We start from the raw sequence: 26,850 nt of genomic DNA, 5'->3' as shown, positions 1-26,850 counted from the left end.
CGAGGGGAAGTATCGCGAGACCGTAGATTTATGCATAGAATAAAATGACTAGTGACAAATTTGTGACTTCTGACATGTTAATCCAGCCTTTAATTCGCAGGTAGTCAAGCCGTGCGTTACGCAGCGGCGTCTGCGAGGAGTTTATCAGCTTCGAGGGTGGTTATGAGTCGAGTCACGTGGCTTTCTATTTATACATAAATAGTGCGCCAGTGATATCGAAACTGCGGAAGGTCGTCTGTTTGTCCCTGCAAGCAGACGGAACGATTTTGGGGTAGGACGTCTCACAGGTGACCCTGCTGCTGAGGGGGAAGTTCAGCCATTAACCTGCTCTTTCTGGAAGTTTGAAAGGCAAGTCTGAGAATAATAACGCCACCAGATCAGGCTTTCAGTGTATGCATGAATTAGTAGAAGGTGGAGAATGAAGGACACTGATTAAATGTGTCCTTCATTCGCTGAATGGATGAATGAAAAAAAGAATGAATGAATGAATGGATTAGAAAGAAAATGTAGTATCAGACAATGTGAATCAAAAATCAAAACACCAAATCAAATCACTATAAGTTTCCACCTCGAGATATTGTTGTCTGTGTGTGTTTTAAATAAAATATATATTAGTGTTTTATAAAATTTAAAGCGGTAGACTATTTATACACATCAAATGCTCAATTTTGATTATATAAGGAAGTGCTTGTCTGTGTCTTGAGTCCTTTAGCCCCATGGCATTTTCCCTGAACGCTGATTCCTCTGCTCCTGCTCACAACAACCAGGCCAGACTTGGCACAGTTTCTGTCTCTGCCGTCATAATTCCAGATCTCGCGAACAAGCCCGGAGTTTGTAATCTAGCCTCGGCCCTGTGTCTGTGTGTTTTGTGTCCTGCAGAGCTGAAATGTCACTCTGCTGTCTGTAGGCCTCGCTGCTCGAGTGTGTGACTGGGGGACTCAGAACCTACTTGAGGGAATTATTAGAATGTCCTGTGTAATTTGACAGTAGATGCAGAAGTTTTGTTAACGGATCACCTTCCTCTGCTTGTTTTTGTTCATAATCAAGAGCTAGAGGGACTCCCGGGGCCATGTCGACCCTCCTGCGATGCATCTCCAGCTCCTCTGTCATCTTGTTTCAGCGAGGTGTCCGTCAGAAGATACCTGGAAAGAGGCAATTCAGGACTTTCCCTGTGTTATGGGACCAAAAGGCCTCCAGAGGTAGGAAATCTTCAGGTCAAATAAAAATCTCTCTAATTCACTAGGTAATATTTTTTCAGAGGGCAGTCAGGGTTTGCGTGCATTCTTTCTGAGTTTGGCTTTCCTCTGTGTCTGAGTTGAGAAATGAGAGCGCAACGGTTCACTTGAGGACACGCTCCTTCTGGCCAGGAGAGTGGAAAACTCCACAGATCATGAACTGTTTGCTGCGTGTTGCTAGAGAGGTTCCCAAATTAGGGAAAGTTGTTGTGAACCAGGCCCTAGCTTTGTTCACAGAGCCGCAGGCGCTGCTAACATGTGAGAACGAATGAGAGGTCAGTTAAAGGTGACTTGTAAAAATCTTAGCTGCCGTCTGGTGGATTCCTCTGACAGGCGTCTGTTTACGTAGCCGCTGCTGTTTGCGGGAGACATTTCACAGAGTCTTTGTGAAAGTTTTGCGGGTCCCTGAAAACTTTTAAGTTTTAACTTTGAGCATGTCTGTGAAGGAGCACAGGCCTCACTGTGTGTGCTGGCTCAGTTCCAATCACCTGCTAATAATGTCTCCATGGCGGCGAGGTCAACATGCCATGTATGGAGGGAAATGTGTAACCCGACACAACTCGCAGCCTCACTCTCTCATGCATGCTTTTCCGTGTTGTTGCACAACAAGATGATATAACATTGGCCCGATTATGCTTTTCATTAAGACTTATGAATGAAGTCATGCCTTTTTAATACGCTCGACTACCTGCTGGCTCGTGCTTTCAGGTGTGCTCTACAAAGATGTGGTGGTTGGAGTTCCCAAGGAGACTGCACAAAATGAGCGTCGTGTGGCCTTGTCTCCTGCCGGGGTTCAGGCGCTGGTCAAACAAGGCTTCAGGGTACAGGTGGAGAGTGGAGCTGGAGAAGAAGCCAAGTTCTCTGACCAGCATTACAAAGATGCTGGAGCAACCATCACTGACGTCAAGGGAGCCCTCGGTTCAGACTTGGTCCTCAAGGTTTGTACACATTTGGTCTGCCAGCTGGCTAATTTTGTGTTCAGTTTGAGTACAGACAAATGTTAATAAATTATTTTTCTCTTGGCCTTAGGTTCGAGCCCCCAGTTTGAGCGAAGCAGACCTCTTAAAACCAAAGTCTACCTTGGTGAGCTTCGTCTATCCAGCACAGAACCAGGAGCTGATGAGGAAGCTGTCAGACAGGCAGAGCACCGTGTTAGCCATGGACCAGGTGCCCAGAGTCACCATCGCACAGGGCTACGACGCACTCAGCTCTATGGCTAACATCGCTGGGTAAAGAAAAATATATTAACGTGCAGATATGTATGTTTGCAGCTGTTCAGGAATGTCTAGTTGCAATAAATGTGATTGGAAATATTGTTTTGTAGGTACAAGGCTGTGGTTCTGGCTGCAAACCACTTTGGCAGGTTCTTTACAGGTCAGATCACAGCTGCAGGAAAAGTACCTCCAGCTAAGGTAACTGTCCTGCTATGTAGTCTTCTTCTTCTCTTCAATGAACCATAAATAAAAAGTGTGATATGGACTATGAGTCTACTCCTGGATGTTCTTTTTTCTGTACACAGGTCCTGGTTATTGGAGGTGGAGTGGCTGGTTTGGCAGCAGCAGGGGCAGCCAAGTCCATGGGAGCAATAGTGAGAGGATTTGACACTAGGTATAAGAAAAATAAACACTCATCATGTCTCAGACTGAATAATGGCGGCACTTATGGTTATGATTTTGACGATAAGCTGACTGTGTCTCGACTGTCAGGCCAGCAGCTCTGGAGCAGTTCAAGTCATTTGGTGCAGAGCCTTTGGAAGTAGACATCAAAGAGTCTGGCGAGGGGGTCGGAGGTTACGCCAAGGAGATGTCAAAGGAGTTCATTGAGGCTGAGATGGCCATTTTCGCCAAGCAGTGTAAAGAGATCGACATTCTCATCAGCACTGCTCTGATTCCAGGTCAGTCGTGCAGCTGCTTTCTCTGCCTTTTGTCTTCATGTTTTTGTATTTACAATTTCAGTACAGCTTTTTTTTTTTTTTTGCCTCTGTCAATTTATTATTTTGATTTAGTAGCCTGGATATTGTCTGTGTAACTGAGACTTGGTTGCTCATTAGTATTTCCTGGCATCTGGAGGCCACTTGCTCTCAGTGGATGATGAGTTTTAAATTGACTGGTGGACACACACACACACACACACACAAGTCGGTCTTGTTGCAGCTGAGGGCCCAGAAATGTTTCTCAGGAGTTGAGAAACATACCTGGAGGGATTTACAGTGTCAGTCGGCAGACAGTAAACGGTGGTTGTAGGTAATTATTTGCCATAACTACTTGATGAGCTTGTTTTTCAAACCAGGTTCGTGAGGGTGTTTTCTGCCCCCTTGTGGCCCAAAACATATCAGTGCAGCTTTAGTGTGAATTCACTGGGAGCTTATTAATAAGAGTACCTGAACTTTGGACTTGTGCATTTGGTAATTTGGGTTTTACAACTAAGATTCTGTCAGGACTGTGAAGTACAGATGCATCCTCGATTAAATGGGTGTAACAAGAACACCTCCAGGCTGTTTGGGCTGCACTTTGCATGTTGGATTGGAACAGTTACTTGGGCAGCGACCGCTGAGTCCCCCTCCGTCTGTTGCATGCAGGGAAGCGGGCTCCCATTTTGATCAAGAAGGAGTTTGTGGACACCATGAAGGACGGCTCTGTGGTGGTGGATCTGGCAGCAGAGGCGGGGGGCAACATTGAAACCACCAAGCCTGGAGACCTGTATGTTTATAAGGTGAGGTTTCTGCTTAGCCAGCAGATCGTGTTAAAAACATTTTTTTTTTCACTTGCATAGAAAAATGTCTAAATATTGTCCTTTTTTTTTTTTTTTTTTTTTTCGTCTTTTAAAAAGGGAGTAACTCACATCGGCTATACAGACCTGCCAAGCCGCATGGCCACCCAAGCCAGCACTCTATATTCAAACAACGTACTGAAGCTGCTGAAGGCCATTAGCCCGGACAAGGAGTACTTCCACTATGAGCCAAGAGAGGAATTTGACTACGGAACAATTGACCATGTCATCCGTGGGACTCTTGTAATGCAGGTGGGTGGGTTTTTATTATTTACAACCAACTACTGGCAGCCTCCACCTCTGCTGGCATCCCTCCTTCCCTCTCAGCATGAGCTATCAGATCCTGTCATGCTGAGATATTGCGCCAAATGAGTACTAAAACCCAATCCCAGCTGGGAGTAGCTCATGCTGGATCCTAGCAAGAATGTTATGAACGTTTCAAAATACACTTTTCCAGGAATCCTAGCTTTGACACATTGTTTATGGCAGAGAAAGCATGCAACCTCAACAGGACATATCGGTTTACTCATTGTTAGACTAAGCATTATTCATGCCCCTTTTAAAAGAGAATTTGTCTTTCAAAACCACTGGTAACTGGTTCGTGATTGCTGTTTGTTCAGTGTAATCTCCCATAAAGCCCAGGACTTTGTATTTCGAGTGATCCAACCATCCAGTCTAGATCTCCCACTATGCGAAAGTCTTGATGTCTGTTTCTCACGCAAAACATTGTGGACGTCCCTCGTGTTCTCACACTAGTCTCATTGTGTGTTGTCTGGTGTATGCAGGAAGGCAAGAACATGTTCCCGGCACCTCTCCCTAAAACCACCCCACCAGCTCCAGTGAAAGCGAAGTCGGTCGCAGAGTTGGAGGCTGAGAAAGCGGCGACAGTTTCTCCCTTCAACCGCACCATGACCTCCGCTGGCGTCTACACTGCAGGTCGGACTCGAATCCGTGCAGAAATATTCACACTTCAAGGCAGTTCACACAACTTTAGATGAAATTAAATTACTAGGGGGATTAGGGGGATAGTGTAATTTCCAAAACATTGATTTCTTCTACATCATAAACTAAATTCACACAAGTAACCCAGTGGATATATAAAGGGTACACTGATATTCTGCTACTTTTTTTTTTTTTTTTAAACCTACATTTTTCAGTCTTCGTCTGATCATTGAGTTTGGTTTTCCATCTTGGAGCAGAGCTGAAAGGAGAAGAAAATCTGCAGCTATTTTGATAATTGATAAATCAGTTTTCAAACAAATGTCGAAGGTTTTGCTTACTCTGCTTAAATGTGACACTTGACTGCTTTTCTTTGTTTCTTTTACATTTATACAAACTCAATATCTTCTGTCTTGGATAACAAAAAGCAACGTGGAGTCATCCTAATTCCCATCTTTCTTATTTACTTTTTTTTTTTTCTAGCAGTCATTATTGGTAAGATCCTAATGAGATTTTGAAAAACCAGTCCACTATAACTGAGCACAGCAGGGACTATATTTGAGTTAATGTCTTTCAGAGAAACGTGAATCATAACGAAAAAATCATAACAGAAAAATCTGAAAGTGTTTTACTGTTGGGCCATTTCATTGCCTTAATGGTTTAAAATGTACGGGAAAAAGCGTTTTTCTCATTAGGGCAATAAGAAAAGAACACGGCTCCGCTCTTTCTCTCCAGGTGTGTCCACCTGTCTGGCTCTGGGCCTCATCTCCCCGAATGCGGCTTTCACCCAGATGGTCACGACCTTTGGTTTGGCTGGGATTGTGGGATACCACACCGTGTGGGGCGTGACCCCTGCTCTGCACTCGCCTCTCATGTCCGTCACCAACGCCATCTCAGGTCAGGAGTCAATATAATATGTTTGCGTTTTATTTATTTTATTTTTTTTTTTGAATGATATTCTCATGATTCGTCTTATCCCTCCTCTGTCAGGTCTGACCGCAGTAGGAGGTCTGGTGCTGATGGGTGGGGGTCTCACACCCTCCACCCTGCCTGAGAGTCTCGCTCTGGCTGCTGCCTTTGTTTCCTCCATCAACATTGCCGGTCTGTCACAAAAAAAAAAAAAACTATAGAGAACATGATTTATTTATTGCCAGCTCAGCCTGGTGATAACTGTCCTTTGTTTCCGTGCGTATGCAGGCGGTTTCCTGATCACCCAGAGGATGCTGGACATGTTCAAACGTCCCACTGATCCTCCTGAGTATAATTACCTGTATGCGCTTCCCGGGGCCGCATTTGTTGGAGGATATGGAGCATCGGTGGCTGCTGGATACAGCATTGAGCAGGTGACGGGAAATACAAGTGGCAAACACTCGCTTTTATTCACATTAAATCGGCATTAAGTAGCTTATTAGTTAGATAACTGAGTATGTGCTACGGGGGAGGGCTTGCAGTTGTGTTCAGAGTTAATGTTTGATTTTGTTTAAATGTGGCAACCTCTGGGAATAGTTGGGTGGCACAGTGGTGTGGTGGTTAGCACTGATGCCCCCCAGAAAGAAGGAGGTTCTCTACGGGTACTCTGGCTTCCTCCCACTGTCCGAAGACATGCTGGTTATGTTAATTGGTGATTCTAAATTGGTCGTATCTTAGTATTTGTTGAGTGACTTGATTGTGACTATGATAACGGTCTCCCTTTGTTTTTAAATCTTAGATGATGTACCTGGGCTCAGGCTTGTGTTGTGTCGGGGCACTGGCGGGCCTTTCCGCCCAGAAGACCAGTCGGTTGGGGAACGCCCTGGGAATGATGGGAGTTGCGGGGGGCATCGCTGCCACCCTCGGTGCCCTCAAACCCTCGCCAGAGCTGCTGTCTCAGATGTCTCTGGCCATGGCCACCGGAGGAACCATGGGTCTGTGGCTCCGACTACAACTGAAACACACGTGACGTTAGACGGGCCCACAGTGCCGCAAAAATGCCTGCTTACGGCACTAATTGTCATCTGTGGTCACTAATTTAGTTTGAGAACAAATTTTGTTGCCATCCACTGTCTAAACTCCTCCGTGATTTTGTGTGTCACGTCAAAGAGGCCCACGACCGACGGCGCATTTCTGCACTTTCAGTCTCCATTTGAAGAGAAACTAAATATAATATAATAGCGTCGGGTGTGGCTCCTTATGAAGTTCAGCAATTTGTTTAGAAAACTACAAGACCACCGTGAATGAGTTACATCCTATTAACTTTCCCGGCTTTGATTTATTTAGCTAATTCATAACAGAGCATCAATCATCCTGTCCACATGCAGAGATTAGTGGATTCCGTCATCATGTGTGAGTGTCGTACATGGTAATGGCAGTTTTGGAAGCAGGATGATAAATGATGTTGTAATCAACATACATGCACACCCGGGCTGAAGGGCATGAGGGTTTACTCAGGGTTTGTTCTGAGTTCCTATGTTTTCGAGAAAACACAATTAAATACTTAACTTAGAGCTCATCAGATTGGCTTTGAAGATCAGGCCCCTTAACTGAAAACAGGTGTCTGCCTTTTAACCATTTTTTATTCTCTTTTGTTTTTTACTCAGCCAGTGCGCATGAAAAGTTTGGTTCTGACCTCAGACTTAGCCAAAGATGAGATTCAACAACTCACTAAAATGTGTTTTTAACTCTCTTTTTGGTCTGATCTTCACATATCAACTGCAGGTCTGACCATTGCCAAGCGCATTGAAATCACAGACTTGCCGCAGCTGGTGGCAGCCTTCCACAGCCTCGTGGGGCTGGCAGCTGTTCTCACCTGCGTCGCCGAGTTCATGATTGAGTACCCCCACCTGGACGCTCACCCAGCCGCAGGTGTCGTCAAGACCGTGGCTTACCTGGGCACCTACATCGGAGGCGTCACTTTCAGCGGGTCCCTGGTGGCCTATGGAAAGCTTCAAGGTAGTATGTAGACACTGTGCATGTGAGACGCATTATAGAAGTCAGACGGTGTCTTTTTCAGGTCCCGATCATTGTTCTTCTGTTGACACAGACACACTAATAGCTATATAAACACGCAGAGCTCTGCGTCCTCTGGCGCTGATTGGCCTTTTCATCTTGTTAAAGCCAAAGATCCTCCGTTAAATCCAGGCCTGTACTCTGGGATTGTGTGCATGTGTCGGCAGGCTCTAATTTACATTGTAGTACGACTGATCAAGAGGAACACATGAGAAGCTTTCTGGTAATTTGTCACGGGCTGTGCAGTGGCTGTGTTGCTGCGGTCGGTTGGAGGGTCGCTGTCTGATTTGTGGACGACTCTCAGACAGCTGATTAGAGGCCTCCACACTGAAGCCTTGTGTGGGTTCAAAGACATGTGACACTGATTGAGAGACAAGTGTGCTTACTTGCTTTATCTCGCCAGTCGTGTCCCCTTATCCCCAGAAAGACGTGACGATAATCTCTTGTTTCTCTGAAAATGTTTTCTTTTGGTTGTAGGCCTCCTGAACTCTGCCCCACTGCTGCTGCCTGGGCGACACATGTTAAACGCCGGTCTGATGGCGGCATCCATGGGAGGCATGGTGCCTTTCATGCTCAGTTCCAGCTATGGCACTGGCATGGGGTGTCTGGTGGGAGTGTCTGGGCTTTCCACTATTATGGTGAGTTTTTTTTAAAAGCGAACATAACTGAGAGAAGATGAAATTAAAATAACTGAAAAGATCTGAAACTTCTTTTAGTAGAAACAGAATTTCACCAATTTAATTTGATTTTGTGTCGATAAAAACGTTATTGTACATATTTTTAAACTTGGATAAAGTAGGAATCCACTGAATAATGTTGATTATACATGGAAACAAGTTGATTTTAGCACAATGGAGTGACTTAATGTCAATCATCTCATAGGGTGTAACGCTGACAGCAGCCATTGGTGGCGCCGACATGCCCGTGGTCATCACCGTCTTGAACAGCTACTCGGGATGGGCGCTCTGTGCTGAAGGCTTCCTGCTAGACAACAATCTCATGACGATCGTGGGTGCTCTGATCGGCTCCTCCGGTGCCATCCTCTCCTACATCATGTGTGTGGTGAGTAGACACATTCCAGCCACAAATACGAAGCGAGGCGGTAACGCTCATGACTCTCACTTGAGTTATTGTCCGCTTCTCTGCCAAGGCTATGAACCGCTCCCTGCCCAATGTGATCCTGGGCGGGTACGGCACCACCTCCACAGCGGGCGGTAAGCCCATGGAGATCGTTGGCACTCACACTGAGGTCAATGTGGACCAGACCATTGACATAATCAAAGAAGCCAACAGCATTATCATCACACCAGGTAAACAAACTGTACGTGCAACACACAACAAAACAAAACTGAAGGCCACTGGATGTTTACAAGTAATGTAAAAGTCAGCTTTGTTTCCAAGGAATGATTAAAGAATCAACCACAACTTATTTTACATGCCACAGTAAATATATTTTTAGTACCCACAATGCAACTTGACTTTCAAGACTGATTCAGGTGTGCTTGAAGCACAAAAAGCCTATTTTTAAAGCGCAGTACTATTGAACAAGGCCTGTAAATGGATTTTACATGTGAAATCTGTGGAGTTCTTCTCCATAAGTTTCAGCTAAAGCCAGTTCACCAACAATTTATTGAATCCGCCACTGTGTGAATATATCTGTGAAGGTTCTTGGTCATCCAGGCCGTAGTATATCCCAAAAAGTGAGCTGAAACACGGGCAGTTTGACTTGGAAGAAACGTCTTCAAGAAACTAAACCCACATGATTGGGGTCTGTTATTGACCAGATACCTTACCTGGTAAGATCTAACAAGGATCATATCACAAGATCGTCAATATTTTTTAGCTCGTGGCCCAACTACTGCGTTCAGGTTTGAGAATTGGCAACATTTGTTTTATTAAACCTACATTTGCCAGATTTAGGTGGAACACTTTTTAAGCATCCATACGGTAGCAGAAGAATCCCCCACAGAAGAAGGTGGAGACATTCCTGGAAAAATAAAATAGGACTGGAGCCTGGAGAGACAGGTGTAGAAAGAAGTTTGGGATGACATAAGAGACCGAGGTGGAGCAAAAATTTAATACGAGATCCTTTCATCACCGCACGGCAAGGGTTCTCCTCTGCTCTCCAGCTGCAGATTTTCCATCTGACTGGATCAATAACCTCATCCGTCTCTTACTTGATTAACTTCAGCTGACGTTAAGGTAAAGTCTGACCGCTCTGCCAGAACGTGGATCAAAACAGAAGCTCTGGGAAAGCTTTCTGCAGAGGGTTTAGAAGTGTTCAGGATCAGGACTGATGGTAGTAATTAATTAAACGCAGACTATTGAAGCGTGGTGACCACAAGATGGAGTAGTTCGTTCACGGATTATCCGGCCGGCCACCTGTCTACAAAGGCTGCGGAAAGATGGTTTTGATTTTTGAATGGGAGACGGCCTTGATTTATTAACTAGAAAAAGACGGCCTCGTCTGACGGCTGAGTAGCTGTTGAGTGGCCGCGGAGCGAGAGGAACCGCTCTGAATAATTCGGACACCAGGATTGCTGTTGTTTTCCGATGGCTCCGAACCAATGCGAGGACAGCTGTGTGGTCCAGCATGCTGGTTTGATCAGAGAAACAGTGAAAAGTCATGAGAGCTATTGAGTCCAGACTCAAGACGTCTCTGTGCGCTGTCAACAACAAAGCAGGGCAGCGAGGAAACAGAAGGCCCGGGTTTGCCTGGGGAATTGGACGATCCGGGTTACAAGTGACTGGCTTAGGGGTAATGTTGAACTCTACAAGGCACCTGACCGCCAGGGTTAAACGGGGGTTACACACACACACACAGGGAAAGCAGTTCTTTGCACGCAGGGGACACCGCACATGCAAAAGTTTCACATGGAAAAATGTCTCTCTGACCATTGCACAGCCATGATTTAATAGAGAGAGGAGACTTGTGGTGGATGAGAACAAAGGAAAATATGAAAGGCAGAGGAATGACTGGTTTTATTGTTTATCGTCCGGCTGGACTGCTGCGCTTTCATCGAACAATGAACAGTCCTGTCCAATGCTTATCTTTTTTAAATAAAGAACAATAAATAAAACCACACATCCAGAATATGAAATGCTGTTGGATAGCAGACTGATAGATGCTTATTTATGTCATTAGGTTGGGGTCTGTGCGCAGCCAAAGCTCAATACCCGATTGCAGACATGGTGAAGATGCTGAGAGAACAGGGCAAGTCTGTGAGGTGAGTTTTTCTACACTTGTGCATCTTTTTTTTCCTTAAAAGATCTGAATATGTCTGCCATCAGCTCTTTTCAACAAATCTGAAGTTGCTTAGGAATAGACAGGTGCATTTTTCTTCTTCTGGCATCGCAGGAGCTAGGGCATCATTGATCAAGGAAGTTCTCAGTCCAAGTTTGACGGACTGTGATAATTCTACATCTATCTTCAACAGGTTTGGTATCCACCCAGTTGCTGGTCGTATGCCGGGCCAGCTGAACGTCCTTTTGGCTGAGGCTGGAGTTCCTTACGATGTGGTCCTGGAGATGGATGAGATCAATGACGACTTCCCAGGCAAACACTTTTTTTTTTAAATAAATAAATAAATTCTACACAGGAACAATAATCTTTACTGCTGCGCCGGTTGTCACTTTGGCAGGGAGTTGTCGGATAAAATTACCGGATCAGTTATTTCAAATGCTTCCCCCTTTCATCTACGCTTGGAGCAGCCACATATTGCGTCTAGATCTTTAGACATGCCATGTTATTAGGACAACAGCCTTGTTCTCTTAGCAACCAGGCATGTGGTTCGAGACACATGGTTCTGCTTATGACGGAGGGGAGATAAGTGTGGTGCTGGGGCTTGCGTGCTCATCTCTCTTGTGAATTAATGTGTAAACGTTTGTGACCCACAGAGACGGACTTGGCGCTCGTCATCGGCGCTAATGACACGGTGAATTCTGCAGCACAGGAAGATCCCAACTCCATAATTGCTGGCATGCCTGTCCTGGAGGTGTGGAAGTCCAAACAGGTTTGTCCATCTTTCCATTGAATAACCATTGACTGTATGATCATTTTAGCAGCCTGGTACAAAATATGATTATATACGCATTTTTATTTCTTTAAACTACAGGTGATCGTGATGAAGCGTACCTTGGGCGTCGGCTACGCTGCGGTGGACAACCCCATTTTCTACAAGCCAAACACATCCATGTTGCTGGGAGATGCCAAGAAGACCTGTGACAGCCTGCAAGCCAAGATCAGAGAATCCTTCTACTAATTACATGTATTGTGTACAAAAGCAAGTTAACAGAAACTATATGTCAAGCACTGGGTTTCAGGCTATATATATTTTTCGAGGACGGATTTAATGGGTCTCCTACGAATGTGATTCCATCGTTGGGTGGGAAAGATTCATAACATGATCATTTTTGTTGAAAATAAGAGACATGAAAAGCACAAACGTGTATTGATTTGTAAATAAAATATTTAAATGTGACTGAAATTTATTTCTTTGCACACTGATTTATGTTATTAGTAGCTCTAATGGACTTAAGCTGCAAGAGTATAAACTGCAAACAGGTCAAATGTGAGTTGACAAACTAGTCCTTAATATTCTTTCTTCTCTAAATTAGTAATATTGGAATATTGCCAAGATTTTTGTGTTTGTAGGCTTGTTATTTTCAGGTAGTATATCTTGAATTTATTCATGTATCAAACAAATCAGGCATTTTTAAATCTTTACTTGTTTTATTGCATGTTTTAACACAAAATGATGCCATGGGGTACCCCTTACAAAATAAAACCATTACAGCAAAGACATAAAACTGGACATACTAGGGCTTCCATTTCTTCACCAAAAGTTCATTTATTCTCAGCATTTTCCAGCAGAAGCCTTGGCTTTGTTGATAACCGTGTGCAGGTAGGAATAGAAGAAGAGAAGGTTATCGTATTCTCCGTTGTACCCCTCAACAAGGCAAAGCTCGTGGAAGTCCTTGAGGAAATAATAAATGGCCTCAATAGTAGCAAGGTAAGTGTCCGGCTTGCCCTTCTGACGCCGCCAGAAACATGTTTTTCTCATCTTCAGCTCTACTTGCAGCAAATCTGGAGAGAGAATCCATGTCAGTCACAAAAAAAAAATGAGCTCATATTAAAGCGTGATATGGGTGAAGTAAAGTTGCCCCTTGTAATCACCAGAAGTCTTCGCAAAACCTGCACAAATGTAATTTTTCATGATTACCTTGCAGTCTCTCGTCTGTGCTGATCTTGTTGGTCTGGTTCCATGTGCTGTCAATGAAGACCACTCTCTGCAGGGGATGCACCTTTGACTCCAAGACCTTTGCTTCACCCGGGATCCCTGACTCTGGGTTCTCTGCAGTGTGTGTGGCACCTTGAACTCCTTCACTTTTCAGCCTCTTCGTGCAGGGTTCATCAGAGGAGTCATGTGTCGTGCTGTTACTCCTGTCACGTAAACACTGCATCATGTCTTGAACTGAGACGGCCCCTGGCCCAGGAAACACCAACACCACCTGGAGAGAGCGCAGAGTGGAAAACCGCCGTACAAACCAAGACCAGAGTACACAAATGATTCATTAAGATATATGTTCCTACATCACAGTGATTTATATATGACTAACATAGGAAGCAGTGAAAGAGAGTTACACAGTTTGACAAGAGTGAAATAAAGTTGAAAAAGGGAAAACAACAGCTCATTAAGTTGAGTAAAATAGATGAGGACAGCAAGAAGAAAAATAAACATACATGGCTTGTGCACTAAACTGAAATTACAGAATCTGATACGGCTAGTACTGTGAAATCTAAACTTGTCAAGCATAAAATATGAAAATGCTAACCAGCACTCGTTAACTATGGGTAATTTCTGCTTTTCTTTGTACTTGTGGTAGTAAATTGATTATCTGAAATTGCTGAGTGGACACATTGTCTTGTCTATTCTGTTTTCATAGAACCAACAGTTCATAAATGTATCTACAAATAGTAGGCTGATGAATAAATGGGAAATATATTCCTCAGTTACAGCCAAAACATTAGCTTCACAAAGGCATTTATATTGTCAAATAATAAAACATAATAAAATCGTTTGACATTAAACAACAACTGACCTTGTCCTTTTCAAACTCAGGTATGCAGGGGTAAGTGTATATGGTGACATCACTGGGAGCGAGTATCTTGGCATGGATTGCAGTGCTCTTGCCATCTGTCTCATTAGGATGCTTTATGATGTCTATCTTCACAGGAAGCTGAACACAACATACAGAATGTCAAGTAAAGAGTCAACTACAACATGTGAAGATAGTTTCATAGAGGTTACATAAAGGATATAACATTTTCCAAATCAAGACGCTGCTTTTGGTATTACTACACCTCTGAAGGGCCTATCAAAGGAACAATCAAGTGAGTCCCAACCTCTTACTGACCTTGATCACGGGGATTTCTTGCAGACTGACACCCACTAATGTGCAGCATGTGTAGCAGAAGAACATCCTTGATCCTCCACATTTAGAGCACTTTAACCTGCCTTTCTTCTGTGCTTCCTCCAGCACTGCATGTGATGCCAATTTTAGACCTTGGAGAGGTTGCTTGGCAAGATCCAGGGCGTCTGATGAATCACTGGAGACTGTTGTTTTGTCACGGCAACTAGGATAGCGATGCTGGTCCCGATCCAGGCCGCTCATGCTTGCTCTTTAAAAGTTGGCAGTGCGTAGGGCCTGCGTTCACAGCTTAACAAGAATGACAAAACAAATCGTGCAAATATTAGTAGACATAAATAATCCAACACTTACATAAATAGGGTTTCAATAACGGGGAAAATCCATCTATCGAGCTCGGAGTTGTTATTTCAAAGGTTAAAAGGGAGTCTTTTTTCACATGCATCAGTTGAATTGAGCTGGGCGATGTAGGCTTTATTAATATAACGTTAATATTATGTTGTAAGAATGTGATGTGGCTTGGATTATGCATTTTAGTTAAGTAAGATAACCAGAATCCCATGCAAAATGCTTGATGTCGTGCCAGTCTGTATTTTTCTCAGTTACCAACTGTACTTTATAAAAGAGACTTGGTAGTCTTTACTTCATCTTGCTCAGTGTATGTACAAATAGTTCCTACCTATAGATTGCTGAAGACTAATTAGCATTTCTTGGACGTTAATATTGTTACTTAATATAATATTTTATTAACATTTCTTACTGTTTTCTTTATTTGCCAGGTATAAACTTTATTACTATTAGTGATGTAATTTTCTGAACTCATTTGTGTGTCAGTGAAGTAATCATGATGGTCCTCACATTAGCCACTCGGTTAATTATGACAGCATCTACATTCAGACTGAAAATACTGTCACAATATGAGCATAGTCACTGAGTCTGACTTGTGATCTTCCCTAATTAAAGAGAAAGCAGGAAATAAGATTTACAAAGGGGGCGAGCCTTTTTACACAGACTGCAAATACTGCCTGACAAACTTGGGCACGTGGTGAACAAGCTAACGCGAGAAACCTGAGGACTAAATGTGAACGGAGCTAAACAGAAACAACCTTCTACATACTGTAGCATACTCCCGTTCAAATACACAGCGTGGAGAGATCTGACAATAATCTCCGCACATCTGTCCCAGTTTTGTTTCCCATCCTGAACATTACCTCATTCATTCTACTGAAGCTAGCTTCTGTTAGCAAGCATGGTATATGCTCATCTGTAACTGACGCCACTGACGTTAGCAGACAAAAAAACACAAAGTCTAAGCAGGTTAGCAAAGATAAAACTGGAAACAGACGGTGATGTATTGTTAACATCGCCGAGTCCACTCGTTGGATTTAACAGAAATGCGCGTACCAGTAGTAAACAAATACACTAGCCTGAACGTCTTCTTCTACGCCGGAAGTAACGGTCCGTGTAGAGGAAATGGAAGTGCTGTTGGCTAGACAACCGTTGCTAGGCACAGAACCCGGCATGATCTTCACAGCAGGTACTCGTATACAGGTAATGCGAATTAATGTAAGAAAGACAAAGTATAAGCTACTGATATTACTTAAATTGAACGAGGTTTGGCTTGCCAGTGAAATAAAATGCAACTTTAAAGTTCGGTTATTTGTTGACTCGAAGTAATTAATTATAACTGCCTAGCTAACTAACGTCTGCATAAACAACGGTTGCACCGTTTGTCATGTTAAAAAAGCATTAGGAAATTAAATAAATGACTAATTTAATATGTTTTATGCTTTTTAAAGTACAGAAAAATACAGGTAAAGTTGTTTTAAATTCATTATTTAAATTACGGATTCCCCTAGATATTTTCTTTCCCATGTAATTGCCTGTTTTATTTATTAATTAGGTCGTTTAAATCAATTATGAAATTAGTCTAACTTCCTGTTCTATTGACCTAATTTTAAATAACAGTTTTATCAACTGGAACCAAATTGCCATCTGCATTTAGATTTTTTAGCCAATATTAATAAGATAATAATATGTTGCATAAATAATAATAACTGTCACATAAAATGTTAGTTTCATCTGATTGTAGTTATTTGCTCTAACTCTATGAAAGTGGAAATTTCTGGCATACTCTTCTACCAGTTTTTGTACAGACGCTGCTGCCCTGTCAGGTAACATTCCCCAAATTCAACATCTGTTTGCCATGAAAGTCTGAATGCCGTTATTATTTATTATATTTCATTAAAATCTGGCACAATACATTCTGTTTTTCATCATACCAAGAACATCTGGCTTGGAGACAAGACAAATGCACATTAATATTTTACACCAGTTTTCCTTGAACTAATCTTGCAGCCATATTGTTGTACAGGACTGTCTGTGATAACAGAAATCCCAGCAATATGTGTATTGTGTGGCATGTTAGTTGGATAATTGTGTCAGTAAAGCAGAGTCCATCCTTATTAGTCCTGTTATACACACTAGACCTACCTAACATTACACATTTATAAGAGCTTTATTTTCCGCGGAGATGTTTCACGAGGAATATTCTAAATCCGAATTCAAAGAAAACTACTTTTGTCTCACTTGGTTTTCATCTGTATCACATTTTTCTGCCAGTTCTAAATACTGTCAGACAAATAAAATATATAGAAATTATATATGTGATTTGTGGGCTTTCAGGTGTACCCTTGCCCGAGGCAAGCAGTCAGTATAGTATTTTATTCAAAGAACAGCTGGTTGACAGCTTCAAGAAATGCCCAGTGACTGTCTGTATCTCTGGTAACCACACACTCATGATACATACCTGTGATTCTTCTCTTGCTGACATGGTGTGAGTTTCTGATAAGTTGCATGGTCTGTTTTTCCAGGTATGAAGTGCAAAAAGTTTTATGGCTGAACAGGAATGGAAGTTGATATTTTACAGCTGCTGGAGATGAAAGAGGAGAGCCCTCATTCATGGTGAGAGATAAAAGTGCATACAATACTAAGGCTCAACCCAGTGCTTGGAAGAACTGAAAACCAAGTTAAAAGTATCGATAACATATTTACAAAAACAAACTTCAAATCCAGAATAAATTATAAAGTGGCCTTTAAGGGTTGCAAACTACTCTCAATTTGCCCTACTGCGATCAAGCCATGTTAAAAGTTTTGATTTTATTTGCATTAATATCAGCGCTGGGCACTGAGATTTCACATCTTATCACATCGTATTTCATTATCAGTAACCGCTTCTATTCCCACTGTCATTGGACGAGAGGTGGGGTACACCCTGGACAGTGTATCACAGGGCTAACACAGAAAGACAAACAACCATTCATACCCACATGGCCAACTTAGAAACACCAACCTGACAAGCATGTCTTTAAACTATGCCAGGGAGCCGGAGTACCCGGTGAAAACCACACAAAAAATATCTGCAAATGATTGACTTTCTCATCATGCAATATACTGTATTTGTTGGAGGGATAGGAAAATACTCTATCAACCTTTTCTGACCATTGGGCCTCGCTTTCATTTTGCAGCCATTCTATAAAAATATGTGTCTTGTATATGCAAATTCAAATAGTATTTACTGTATTGCACTGGTTCTAACTATAGGTGTGTTATAGTGATGATTAGAGCTTACAGGTCAGTTTGCTGCAAATTGTGATTCAGATGCTTGGTTGAATGTTTACTGAACTATCTCACATCTCTCGTCGTTATAATGTGTGTTTCATTACTGGTGCAATTACTGGCAATCTCCCAAAGTGGCAATTTTCCAAACTCGGAATGCTGTTAGTCAAAACTTTCATGAAAATGATATTGGATAGCAAACATGTTCTAATTTCCCCGTTTGAAAACTTAGAAACGTCGCGCAATTTAATAACATTTCAAGCCCTTTGCAACCTGCAACGGGTAAGAAAGTGGACCAATTTCTAATGTTCAGGTTTAAAATCTAATCATGCAGAATTATGGACATCAGCCCTTAGTATTTGGTCATGCAGTGTTATAATTTGGCATTACTTTAATTTGGCAGCGTTATCATTTTGTTTGTTGGTGGTCCACAATCATTTCCTTGTGCGCCAGAGTTACAGCCTATGAAAGCCAAAATACTTCACTTATTTTGTTGTTGCTTCAGTATTCTTCTATGTGATTGATTTTATTCACTGTCAGCAAAAAAAAAAAGTGTAAAGATGTGGTGAGCAGCTGGAGGTCCTATCTGTCTTTGACAAATTTCTTGTGTTCTAGGGGGGTTCCGTGCTAGCGGCTGCAAACACAGAATCCCCTAAGTTGCATAACAACACATTTCCTTTGGGGAAATGAAGGTTTATGGCCCTGAAATATATCAAGTTCAGCTGCGTGTTCCCTCTACCCCTCAGGGCCTCCCCTTACTCCTTCTGCCCCAAGACCACCTCTCTGCATCGCACGAGACTCAGAGGCCTCTCTCCCTGTTTCCCTCCACTTTTTTCTCATCCTCCGCCTCTCTGCTCTTCTCTGCCACTAGTGTTAGACTTCATCCTTCTTTTGGATATTTCCCTTCTCTGCAAATGTAGCTTGTAATATAGGACATATGTGGTCTTTTGTGTTTATGCCTCCATGAAAAATGCAAATTTGTTACTGCTGTTTTGAAGCAATGCAATGGATAGTGAATCATTGTTACAGAATCATTATTCCTCCCAGGAGGTCAATCAAACTGCACAGTAGCTCTAAACTGTTGCTTCTTTTTTTAAGCAAGGAAATAAAGAAGTGGACAGTTAGCATTAGTCTGATATAATTTGTAAAATAATATTTTGTGGTGTGCTTTAAAACCACTGGTGAAGTGCTATCAGTTAATAACACAAAATAAAAACCATTTAGACACAATGTTTAAACAATCTACTCGAAAATATTCAGTGGCAATGTTTCAAGGCAATATATTTTAAAGTAAATCTATGTCATAGCTGGCAAGAGTTAGGTCGTATATTTTATATTTTATGTCTTTTAAAAAAAAATATTAATCAAGTTTTTAGGATTTATGATTTCCAGAGCATTTTATTAAACAGAACCTGTTAGTGTTGGAACATCTTGCAAGCTGTCACAATTTATGTTTTTGATGTGCCTGTGTTGCATCTTATTTCTGGGAAATCTGCGGCTTCACGTCTGCGACAGTTCTCTTTCATTCTTGTTGGCTTCAGCTTCTCCCAGTCCTGCTGGGAATACACAGCCTTGAGTCTGAAATGTGTTTACATTTTGAGCATGTTACAAATTATCTGCTAAGACTAACTTTGCGTGACTTGGCAGAAGCCTTCACCTTGGTCAGACGTTGTTTGGGTCAAACGTATTTCTGAGGTTTGCTCTCTCAATTTAACTGTCTTTATCTGACAGGGGTTCTTCAATCCAGATGTGAACCCAGGCAAAAGGTAACACTCATGTTCTATGGTGGTGTGTGTTTGTGTGCCTGCACGTGCTTATATGCATAAACACATGCTGCAGGCACCCTGCCAAAATGTCTGCGATATTTCTCTGGACTGACAAGACTCCAGTTTTACTCAATACAGTATAAACTCAGACAGAGTTAATGCAACATTTGACCATGTCGATGTATTTTTATCTTCCATCACAACTTGCTTCTAGGCCTGCCTTATCAGTTTGAGTGATCTTACATCATGTCCAAGGACACCAAAGTTTTCCCAAATCCCCTTGTACTGTGTATTTAATCTTCTTAAAGTCAGCAATAGGGCATCACAGTGGTGTGGTGGCTGATGCTTCACAACACAAAGGTGATTCTGGGTTCAGAACTATTGGCCGACTGGGGCCTTTCTGTGTGGAGTTTGCATGTTCTCCCTGTCTCTGTGTGGGTTCTCTCCGGGTACTCCGGCAGACATGCTCATTAGGTTAATTGGTGATTCTAAATTGGCCGCTGGTGTGAGTGTGAATGGTTGTCTGTCTCTCTGTGTTAGCCCTGCGATAAACTGGCGAACTGTGTACCCCACCTCCCGCCCAATGTCTCTCTACTAACACAGAGAGACAGACAACCATTCACACTCACATGCACACCTACAGCCAATTTAGAATTACCAATGAACCTAACGAGCATGTCTTTGGACAGTGAGAGGAAGCCGCAGAGAACCCACGCAGACACAGGGAGAACATGCAAACTCCACACAGAAAGGCCCAGTCGGCCCATGGATTTGAACCCAGAACCTTCTTACTGTGAGGCATCAGTGCTAACCACCGTGCAGCTGGGAGCCTATTCCAGCTGTCATTGGGTGAGAGCAGGTAAACTTACTTATCAAAATCTGAAAGAACGTGATAAGCTAATTCAAGTAGTTTATACTGAGCTTCAAAGGTGGCATTCTAAGGAACCCAGGCAGAGCAATGCACATTGTAAAAGGCGAAGGAACACTTAATGCTTAACTGTTTTAAAGCCAGTACTGGGACATTGCAGTGATATGATGAAGAGAGAGTTGGACTTTAAGATTGAAACATGATAATATTTGATAAAATAAAAATTTATTCTGCAAAGCAAAAGTCTGATTCTGAAACTAAAGAAAATTAGTGTCGAAATAAATATATAATCTGTTAGAGAACAAAATTATTCACGCTGGGGCAAAGGGATTGCATAGCATACACATTTATTATGTCATTCACTTAGTATTATAATCTGGGTGTCTTTTCAGCAGCAGCACAATGTTTTTAGCATTTCAAAATCACACCTTAATAATGAAGAGGGAGTCAGTGAGCAGCTACAGTGCTTTATGACCAAAGAGCGGTCGTCAATGCAGGAACGACAGACAGATCCAGACAGATCATTCACAAATCAATCGTCCTATGTGCGCTATTTTTATTTTTTCCACTAAATATTGTATTGTAATTTATTGTGTCTCTGTTTTGTGTGCTCTGAGCACTTGTACCATGAAAAAAAGACAAGTCCAGCTTGCTTCAGCCTATTCTGGACCTTTCTGTTGATCAAACATGTCACCTCAGATGACGATGAGTGTAAATCATCTTTAGAAAAGAATACAGTCCTGACTGTGTGTAGTATATTTTACTGTTTTATAAGATAACACTTAACTGTTTTATGAGGACATATAGTATTTAATTCAAAATAATAATTAAATTGAGTAGCTTTAGTGGTATTTCCATATTTTCAACATCTTATTCGAGGATGGATGAACTACTTTAATGTGCTCATGTCATACTTGTTGCTTTCTGTTATGAAAATAGCAACATATTATAAACATTACACCTCTAGTCTACAACTTGAGGAGAGTGGAGTGTTGGTAATGAATTTACATGTGTCTGTTAACATATATAATATGTGGCTGAAATCATACACAATTAGCGACTAAGTCCTTTGCTTTTTCAGTCCACTCTCCTCTCCTCCTCCCTGCATTTCATAGGGATGAAGTGAGATGCTACATGCTCCCTCCTGGTCTTCTTTCCCCGTAGAGGCCTTCCCTTCTGAGACAGGGCTATGAACATTTCCTTGCCATTTTTAGTCCACTTTGCAGAGGAATAAGCATTGAAGTAGTTTTCTAGAAAAACCTCCTTGAAGTTGCAGTTTTCATTGTAGATCCTCTGTAATGGAAATATAGCAAACCATTAATACTATGCAGTCTGAAAAACAGCATGTGACTTTTCTCTCGGACCAATAATATTACCTTTCCTTGCAGCTGTCCAGCCTTGTTCATACAGATATAGTACTGGCTCTTCACGCCTTTGATAGCAAGTATGCCCCCCTCAGACACTGTCCTGATCTCCAGGATACCTGCCAGACAGTCAGACAGTTAGGAAAATGAGACATATTACAGGACAGATAAGACCCTGTCAACATTCAGGCCTCACTCAGCTCCACACTGCAGTCAACATTCATCTTCATTAACAAACGAGATGGAAGTTCCTGCGATTAATCAGTCTGTGGTCTCTCTGGCTTTATTCAAGCCTTGTTAACTGGCCTGGGTGGCCATTACACAAACCACAACCTATGCCATTGCACATATGGGAGACAGATTAGGCCTCTCTCCCCTGGGATTGAGAAAACTACCCCCTTGCATGTGCTTTGCACGCTAGATTTTCAGCCTGCTCCTCAAATCTGTTGGGGGGGGGGGGGGAACACTTTTACTTGACTATTTTGGTTTGTGATTTTGTGAAAAGGATTTGATTATGCAACTTAATAACAAATTGTTGTAACAAATTTGACTGTATGCAGTGAATTATACCCTGCTAAAGAAATTAGTATTTGGCTTAGCGCTGAACTACAATGAATGTAAGACTTGGTTCTTTAACTGAAAAGCCACAGTGTGCGATGTTAAAAGGCCGGAATAAACATTGAAAAGCAGATCGCGTAAACAGCAATATTTCTCTGTCTCCACAGAAAGAGCAGTATAAGAGCAGTATTTGCAAGTCATATGTAGAGATGTTTATTAGTCTATAAATTAAAGGTTTGTAATAATGCCATAGAACATGTCGTTACAGCCTAACTGTATGTTTAAGTGATTGACATTATACTGTGGCCATTACAAATCTGATGACTTGTAAGAGTAAATCTGTTTTGCACAAAAATATTCAAAGACGTGAACAATTTCCAGATCATAGTATATTTTTTTTAGAAAATATAAACGCATTTGTTAATTTTTACAAACTGCGCAAATTATTTGACGGGCAAAGAGGGAGTCTATTAAATCTTTTCAGACTGACATTAACCATGCTGCACTTGAGTATTTGCTATAGATCACAAACAGATGGCAATCTCCCAAAGTCGGAATGCTGTTTGTTCTCTGCATGCAGTTTATATTAATCTTAACATTACTGCCCTTAGACCAGTTGCTCGTGTTTATTTAGACCTTCTTTTCCGTTCTTTTCTGCATTTTGAGCTCCTATAGTGTACAGTGTACAGTCTTATACAGTCGTTTGGTGAGCTGTGGAGTGATTAAACACATTTCCACATGCACATGCACACATATGTTGTTAACATTTTTGCTCTAACTTGGATAGCTTTGCAAACTACTCTCAGCTTTAACAGATTGGCAATTACTTGCTGCTCATGGCTAAGTAAACTAACTTGTGGGCAATTCTTAAATCATCTTTCTCTGAATAGTGTTTACATTCATGGGTCACGATGCTGCAGATAACCTTCCAGGAATAGCAAATTATTCTGCAATTAGGGATACATATTGACTGACTCATACTAAATACCTGATAAATTACTCAGTATGACAAGGTCTTTTTACTTTGTCCTCAAAGCCAGATGTAATCCTTATCTGCACCAAAACTGCAAAATATTACATATCTTTATCAGATATGCTGTATTTAAGATAACATTCACACAATTACACGTAATTTAATTAAGGATATAGATGGAGTGTGTGCCTCTGGCTACACCTGACATTGGGTCCGTTATGATAGATTTCCAGTGACTTGGTTGACGACCAGGCTAATACATAAGTCGTTCTTTTTATACAAGTTGTCTTTGAATTTTTTTTATTATTTTCTGGCTGCTGTGGTTTATGGTTTAGTTGCTCTTCTCTATGGCTTAATTCAGTTTATCAATATTTTCACACTTTCAACTCAAACTATATTGTGGTCTTTCACTTAGACTCAAACAAACATGCGTCTTTACTATTTAGCTAGAATTAAACATCCATCGTCTTATCCGTACTATAATTTTTCTTGTGAGGATTTGTTTTCACATTCAGAACAAAATTTAAACTGGAAACTGGCAGCACACATGTACCCTACAATGCGTAGTATCTGCATTAGATTGTCTCGACACTTCATTACTGAAATTTTAAAATCCAGTTGAAGATGTTTTGATTTTTAATCAAGCAAAAGTTTGAAAAAAATATTTGTGCTTTAAAGTTCACTGAAAGTAGGCCAATATTTTTGTTATAGACACATGTGGAGGCCAAAAATAAGGTCGCTCCAAGCTTCTCATTTGGGTTTATTCTTTTGTGCTTTCTCTTTATGAATCAAACAAAAAGAAAAAAAAAGGGAAAAAAAGCCTTTAGGCAATCAGCTTTTAAGGACCTATTGTTCACTGCAGTCTAAAGTATTAACCACTGATTTATTACATACATATCTGCACCAGACTAATCTTGTCAAATCGTTGTTGGTTAAATTTGTGTGTTCTTTTAGCGTGCGATCCTTGGCCACATATGGGTGTATCAATTTTTCTTCTTTTCATTGCCAGTTGTTGCACAACAGTCTTTTCCATGAGGCATCAGTCTTTCAAGCCAACATTCCAGCCACAGCCGCAGTGTCAGATAGGAGGAAATGATAACTACTTAAAACATCCTCACTACGACAGAGACTTTCAGTAGTCTCTCAAAATAAGAACTTTGAAGAATGTTGATTCCAGAGCATCATTTTGATCAACTCATTGAGGTAGCGTGCATTACATCGGTTAGCAAATAAAATGTGATATTTGTTAATCAATTGGCAGACATTAAATGACATATATTTCCTAACTTTTAATTGCTGTCTGTATCCTACAAGAGATGTCAGTTGCTAAATCTAAGTTGAATATCAGTAGTTATTCCATTTCTAATATTCTTGCTAGTACGTCATCCTAATATCTCCTTCTAACACTGTGTGCTGAATGAATCAGACTGAACAAATGTGAGTCTGTGTAGGTATGAGTCTGAGGTCACAGGGACCTGGTACCCGTAAGTCTCCAAGTCCCTTCAGTTTACTTAATTACAGCCTGTATTTAGACAATGTTGTAGTTTAACAAGCCAAAGCCTCCACCTGCTTCACTTTACGTCTGTCACTTTGGCTGCTTTAACAGAGACACATGACTCATTAACACTGTGATTATACTATGGCAAGCGCTGTATAACGAGCCCCACGTGCTTCTGTCACCTTGATAAGCCAAAGTTTGTTTTACTGACTCAGTGGAAAGATGTCAAACCTAAACCTCAAGGACCCAAGTTGATTAATTTTCAGACCAGATATTCTGGCACATTAGTGGTGTTTATACTATTAATAAATGCAAACTTAAAATTTGCCTTAGGTACTATAATTACACAAAAAGAGTAATCCTTACTGTAGCAGTTGGTGGGATCTTGAGTCCCGTTGATGTTGCCAGAGTCATCTATTGTTAGGAACCACTGTGTGCGGCTGAACAGCTGTCGGATGCGCACATCTCCTCCCTCCATGTAGTCATAGTTCCTGGTGTGGCGCTCATGTTTGGAGCAGTTCATGATAGCTGCAAGTTGCTCTGGAGTGCAGTCACTGTAGACCACACACACACTGCCAAACAGAAAGATTGCATGCAGGTAGAGTCCCGAGAACAGATTTTGAAGGTTCCATGTCAGCATCCATTTGCGCATTATAATACAATGCAGTGGGGATCAATGAACAACATACTGAAATAGAGATCTGTGCGCTATCCCTCAGCCCAGCGCCCCCAGGACCCTTGACTTATGACCCCTGGGTCCTTGTTCCTGTAGCAGGGGTGGGATGTTGAAATTGGGCAGTTGGGAAGAGACTATGTGAAGGCTGTTGATGCTGGCTGGCGTGAGCTCTCAGGGAGAGGATGGCTGGTGATATTACAAGATGATGTCTCTCTTTAGTCCTCAGTGACAGTGCGTGTTGATTTCTCCATCGTCTTGAGACCATACTCCAACAAGGGCCATCATAATCCAGCTCAAGAAATGTTGATGTTGTTAATGTTGATGATGATGTCACTAAGAAAAGAGTTGAACAAACAGTTGGCAAATCGTTGAAGTTAACTTAAAAGTTAAAACTTCACCCAGTTATGTGATGGAGTGCCCATAAATGTACAACTTTTAAGTAGCTGCTAGTTTTTTGTATCAATATAAATATATAGTAAATTGAAATTTACTATGTATCGCTGTCATGGACCCCAAAGAGTGAAATGTTGCATCGATAAAGTTGAATTGCGTCATGAGTCTGTGGTCTGTGAAGTCTGTGGTAATCTCTGCATTTACATAATACAAAAACAAATGCAATATGCTGCTTTTCTTGTTAAAAAGTTCAGTAATGACTTACATGTGCTCTGAGTCTTGTCAGGAGCTGGCAGAGGTGTATTCCTTTTCAGCAACAAACTTAATTTGTAGGTCTGAAGTTGAAGTCTCAGTTGTAAACCAAGCCCAATATTGCAGTGAAGCTAAGCGAGAGCTAGGAGTTCCTGTGAATTCCCATGTATGTTTCCTTGATTCTGGCTGGCTGGCTCTGTTCATCTTCCACTGTCGCTGTGCACTCCGCTTAGATAAATGCCTCCTGCTGACCTCACTTGAGAGCAATTAGATCCCAACCAGTCAGCTGTCCCTGGTCGAGATGCAATAGAGAAACACCCTCTGCCTGCCTCTCACTGTCACTCACCCACCAGACATGAGAGGGAGCTATAAACTCTTGGAATACCGGGTTCTCCCTGGTATGCACTCCCAAGTACTTTAAGAACATTTTCATGCACACTCACCCTTGCAGAACTTACAGCAATCTCTTTTCCAAGTAACATTTGTGCTGTATGTGTTAATAATGACTTACATTCAGTTCTCTGATG

General features: G+C 41.7%; 3 protein-coding genes across 5 annotated transcripts; 1 reads left to right on the top strand and 2 right to left on the bottom strand.

The window, feature by feature from the left end:
- The first annotated feature begins 984 nt into the window (after window positions 1-984).
- On the top strand, window positions 985-12,410 carry nnt2 (nicotinamide nucleotide transhydrogenase 2). The gene is made up of 21 exons (XM_084541281.1): window positions 985-1,199; window positions 1,944-2,173; window positions 2,265-2,464; window positions 2,560-2,647; window positions 2,755-2,843; window positions 2,942-3,129; window positions 3,814-3,947; window positions 4,065-4,256; window positions 4,790-4,940; window positions 5,679-5,840; window positions 5,934-6,044; window positions 6,141-6,286; window positions 6,652-6,847; window positions 7,638-7,871; window positions 8,406-8,566; window positions 8,811-8,990; window positions 9,079-9,238; window positions 11,074-11,155; window positions 11,366-11,484; window positions 11,826-11,941; window positions 12,044-12,410. The coding sequence occupies exons 1-21, from the start codon at window positions 1,070-1,072 to the stop codon at window positions 12,188-12,190; spliced, it is 3,216 nt and encodes a 1,071-aa protein (XP_084397407.1). The 5' UTR covers window positions 985-1,069; the 3' UTR covers window positions 12,191-12,410.
- Window positions 12,411-12,647: 237 nt separating this feature from the next.
- dtwd1 (DTW domain containing 1) lies at window positions 12,648-15,800 on the bottom strand. Of its 3 annotated transcripts, none has more exons than XM_084541847.1 (5): window positions 15,762-15,800; window positions 14,346-14,648; window positions 14,031-14,168; window positions 13,151-13,439; window positions 12,648-13,014 (listed from the first exon to the last, which is right to left on the bottom strand). In XM_084541847.1, the coding sequence occupies exons 2-5, from the start codon at window positions 14,601-14,603 to the stop codon at window positions 12,785-12,787; spliced, it is 915 nt and encodes a 304-aa protein (XP_084397973.1). In that variant the 5' UTR covers window positions 14,604-14,648; window positions 15,762-15,800; the 3' UTR covers window positions 12,648-12,784. The 3 variants fall into 3 exon arrangements, with proteins under 3 accessions (XP_084397973.1, XP_084397972.1, XP_084397971.1); XM_084541846.1 differs by having other exon boundaries at window positions 15,569-15,799; XM_084541845.1 differs by having other exon boundaries at window positions 14,346-15,799.
- A 5,150-nt stretch (window positions 15,801-20,950) lies between these two features.
- On the bottom strand, window positions 20,951-26,583 carry fgf7 (fibroblast growth factor 7). The gene is made up of 4 exons (XM_084540899.1): window positions 26,337-26,583; window positions 25,369-26,011; window positions 21,986-22,092; window positions 20,951-21,902 (listed from the first exon to the last, which is right to left on the bottom strand). Exons 2-4 carry the CDS (start codon window positions 25,652-25,654, stop codon window positions 21,687-21,689), a joined length of 609 nt encoding a protein of 202 aa, XP_084397025.1. The 5' UTR covers window positions 25,655-26,011; window positions 26,337-26,583; the 3' UTR covers window positions 20,951-21,686.
- Between the last annotated feature and the right edge of the window lie 267 nt (window positions 26,584-26,850).

This window comes from Chelon labrosus (assembly GCF_963514085.1).
Source record: "Chelon labrosus genome assembly, chromosome: 3".
Lineage (NCBI taxonomy): Eukaryota > Metazoa > Chordata > Actinopteri > Mugiliformes > Mugilidae > Chelon > Chelon labrosus.
Note: the sequence above shows the minus strand (reverse complement) of the source record. Positions and strands in the feature narration are given on the sequence as shown.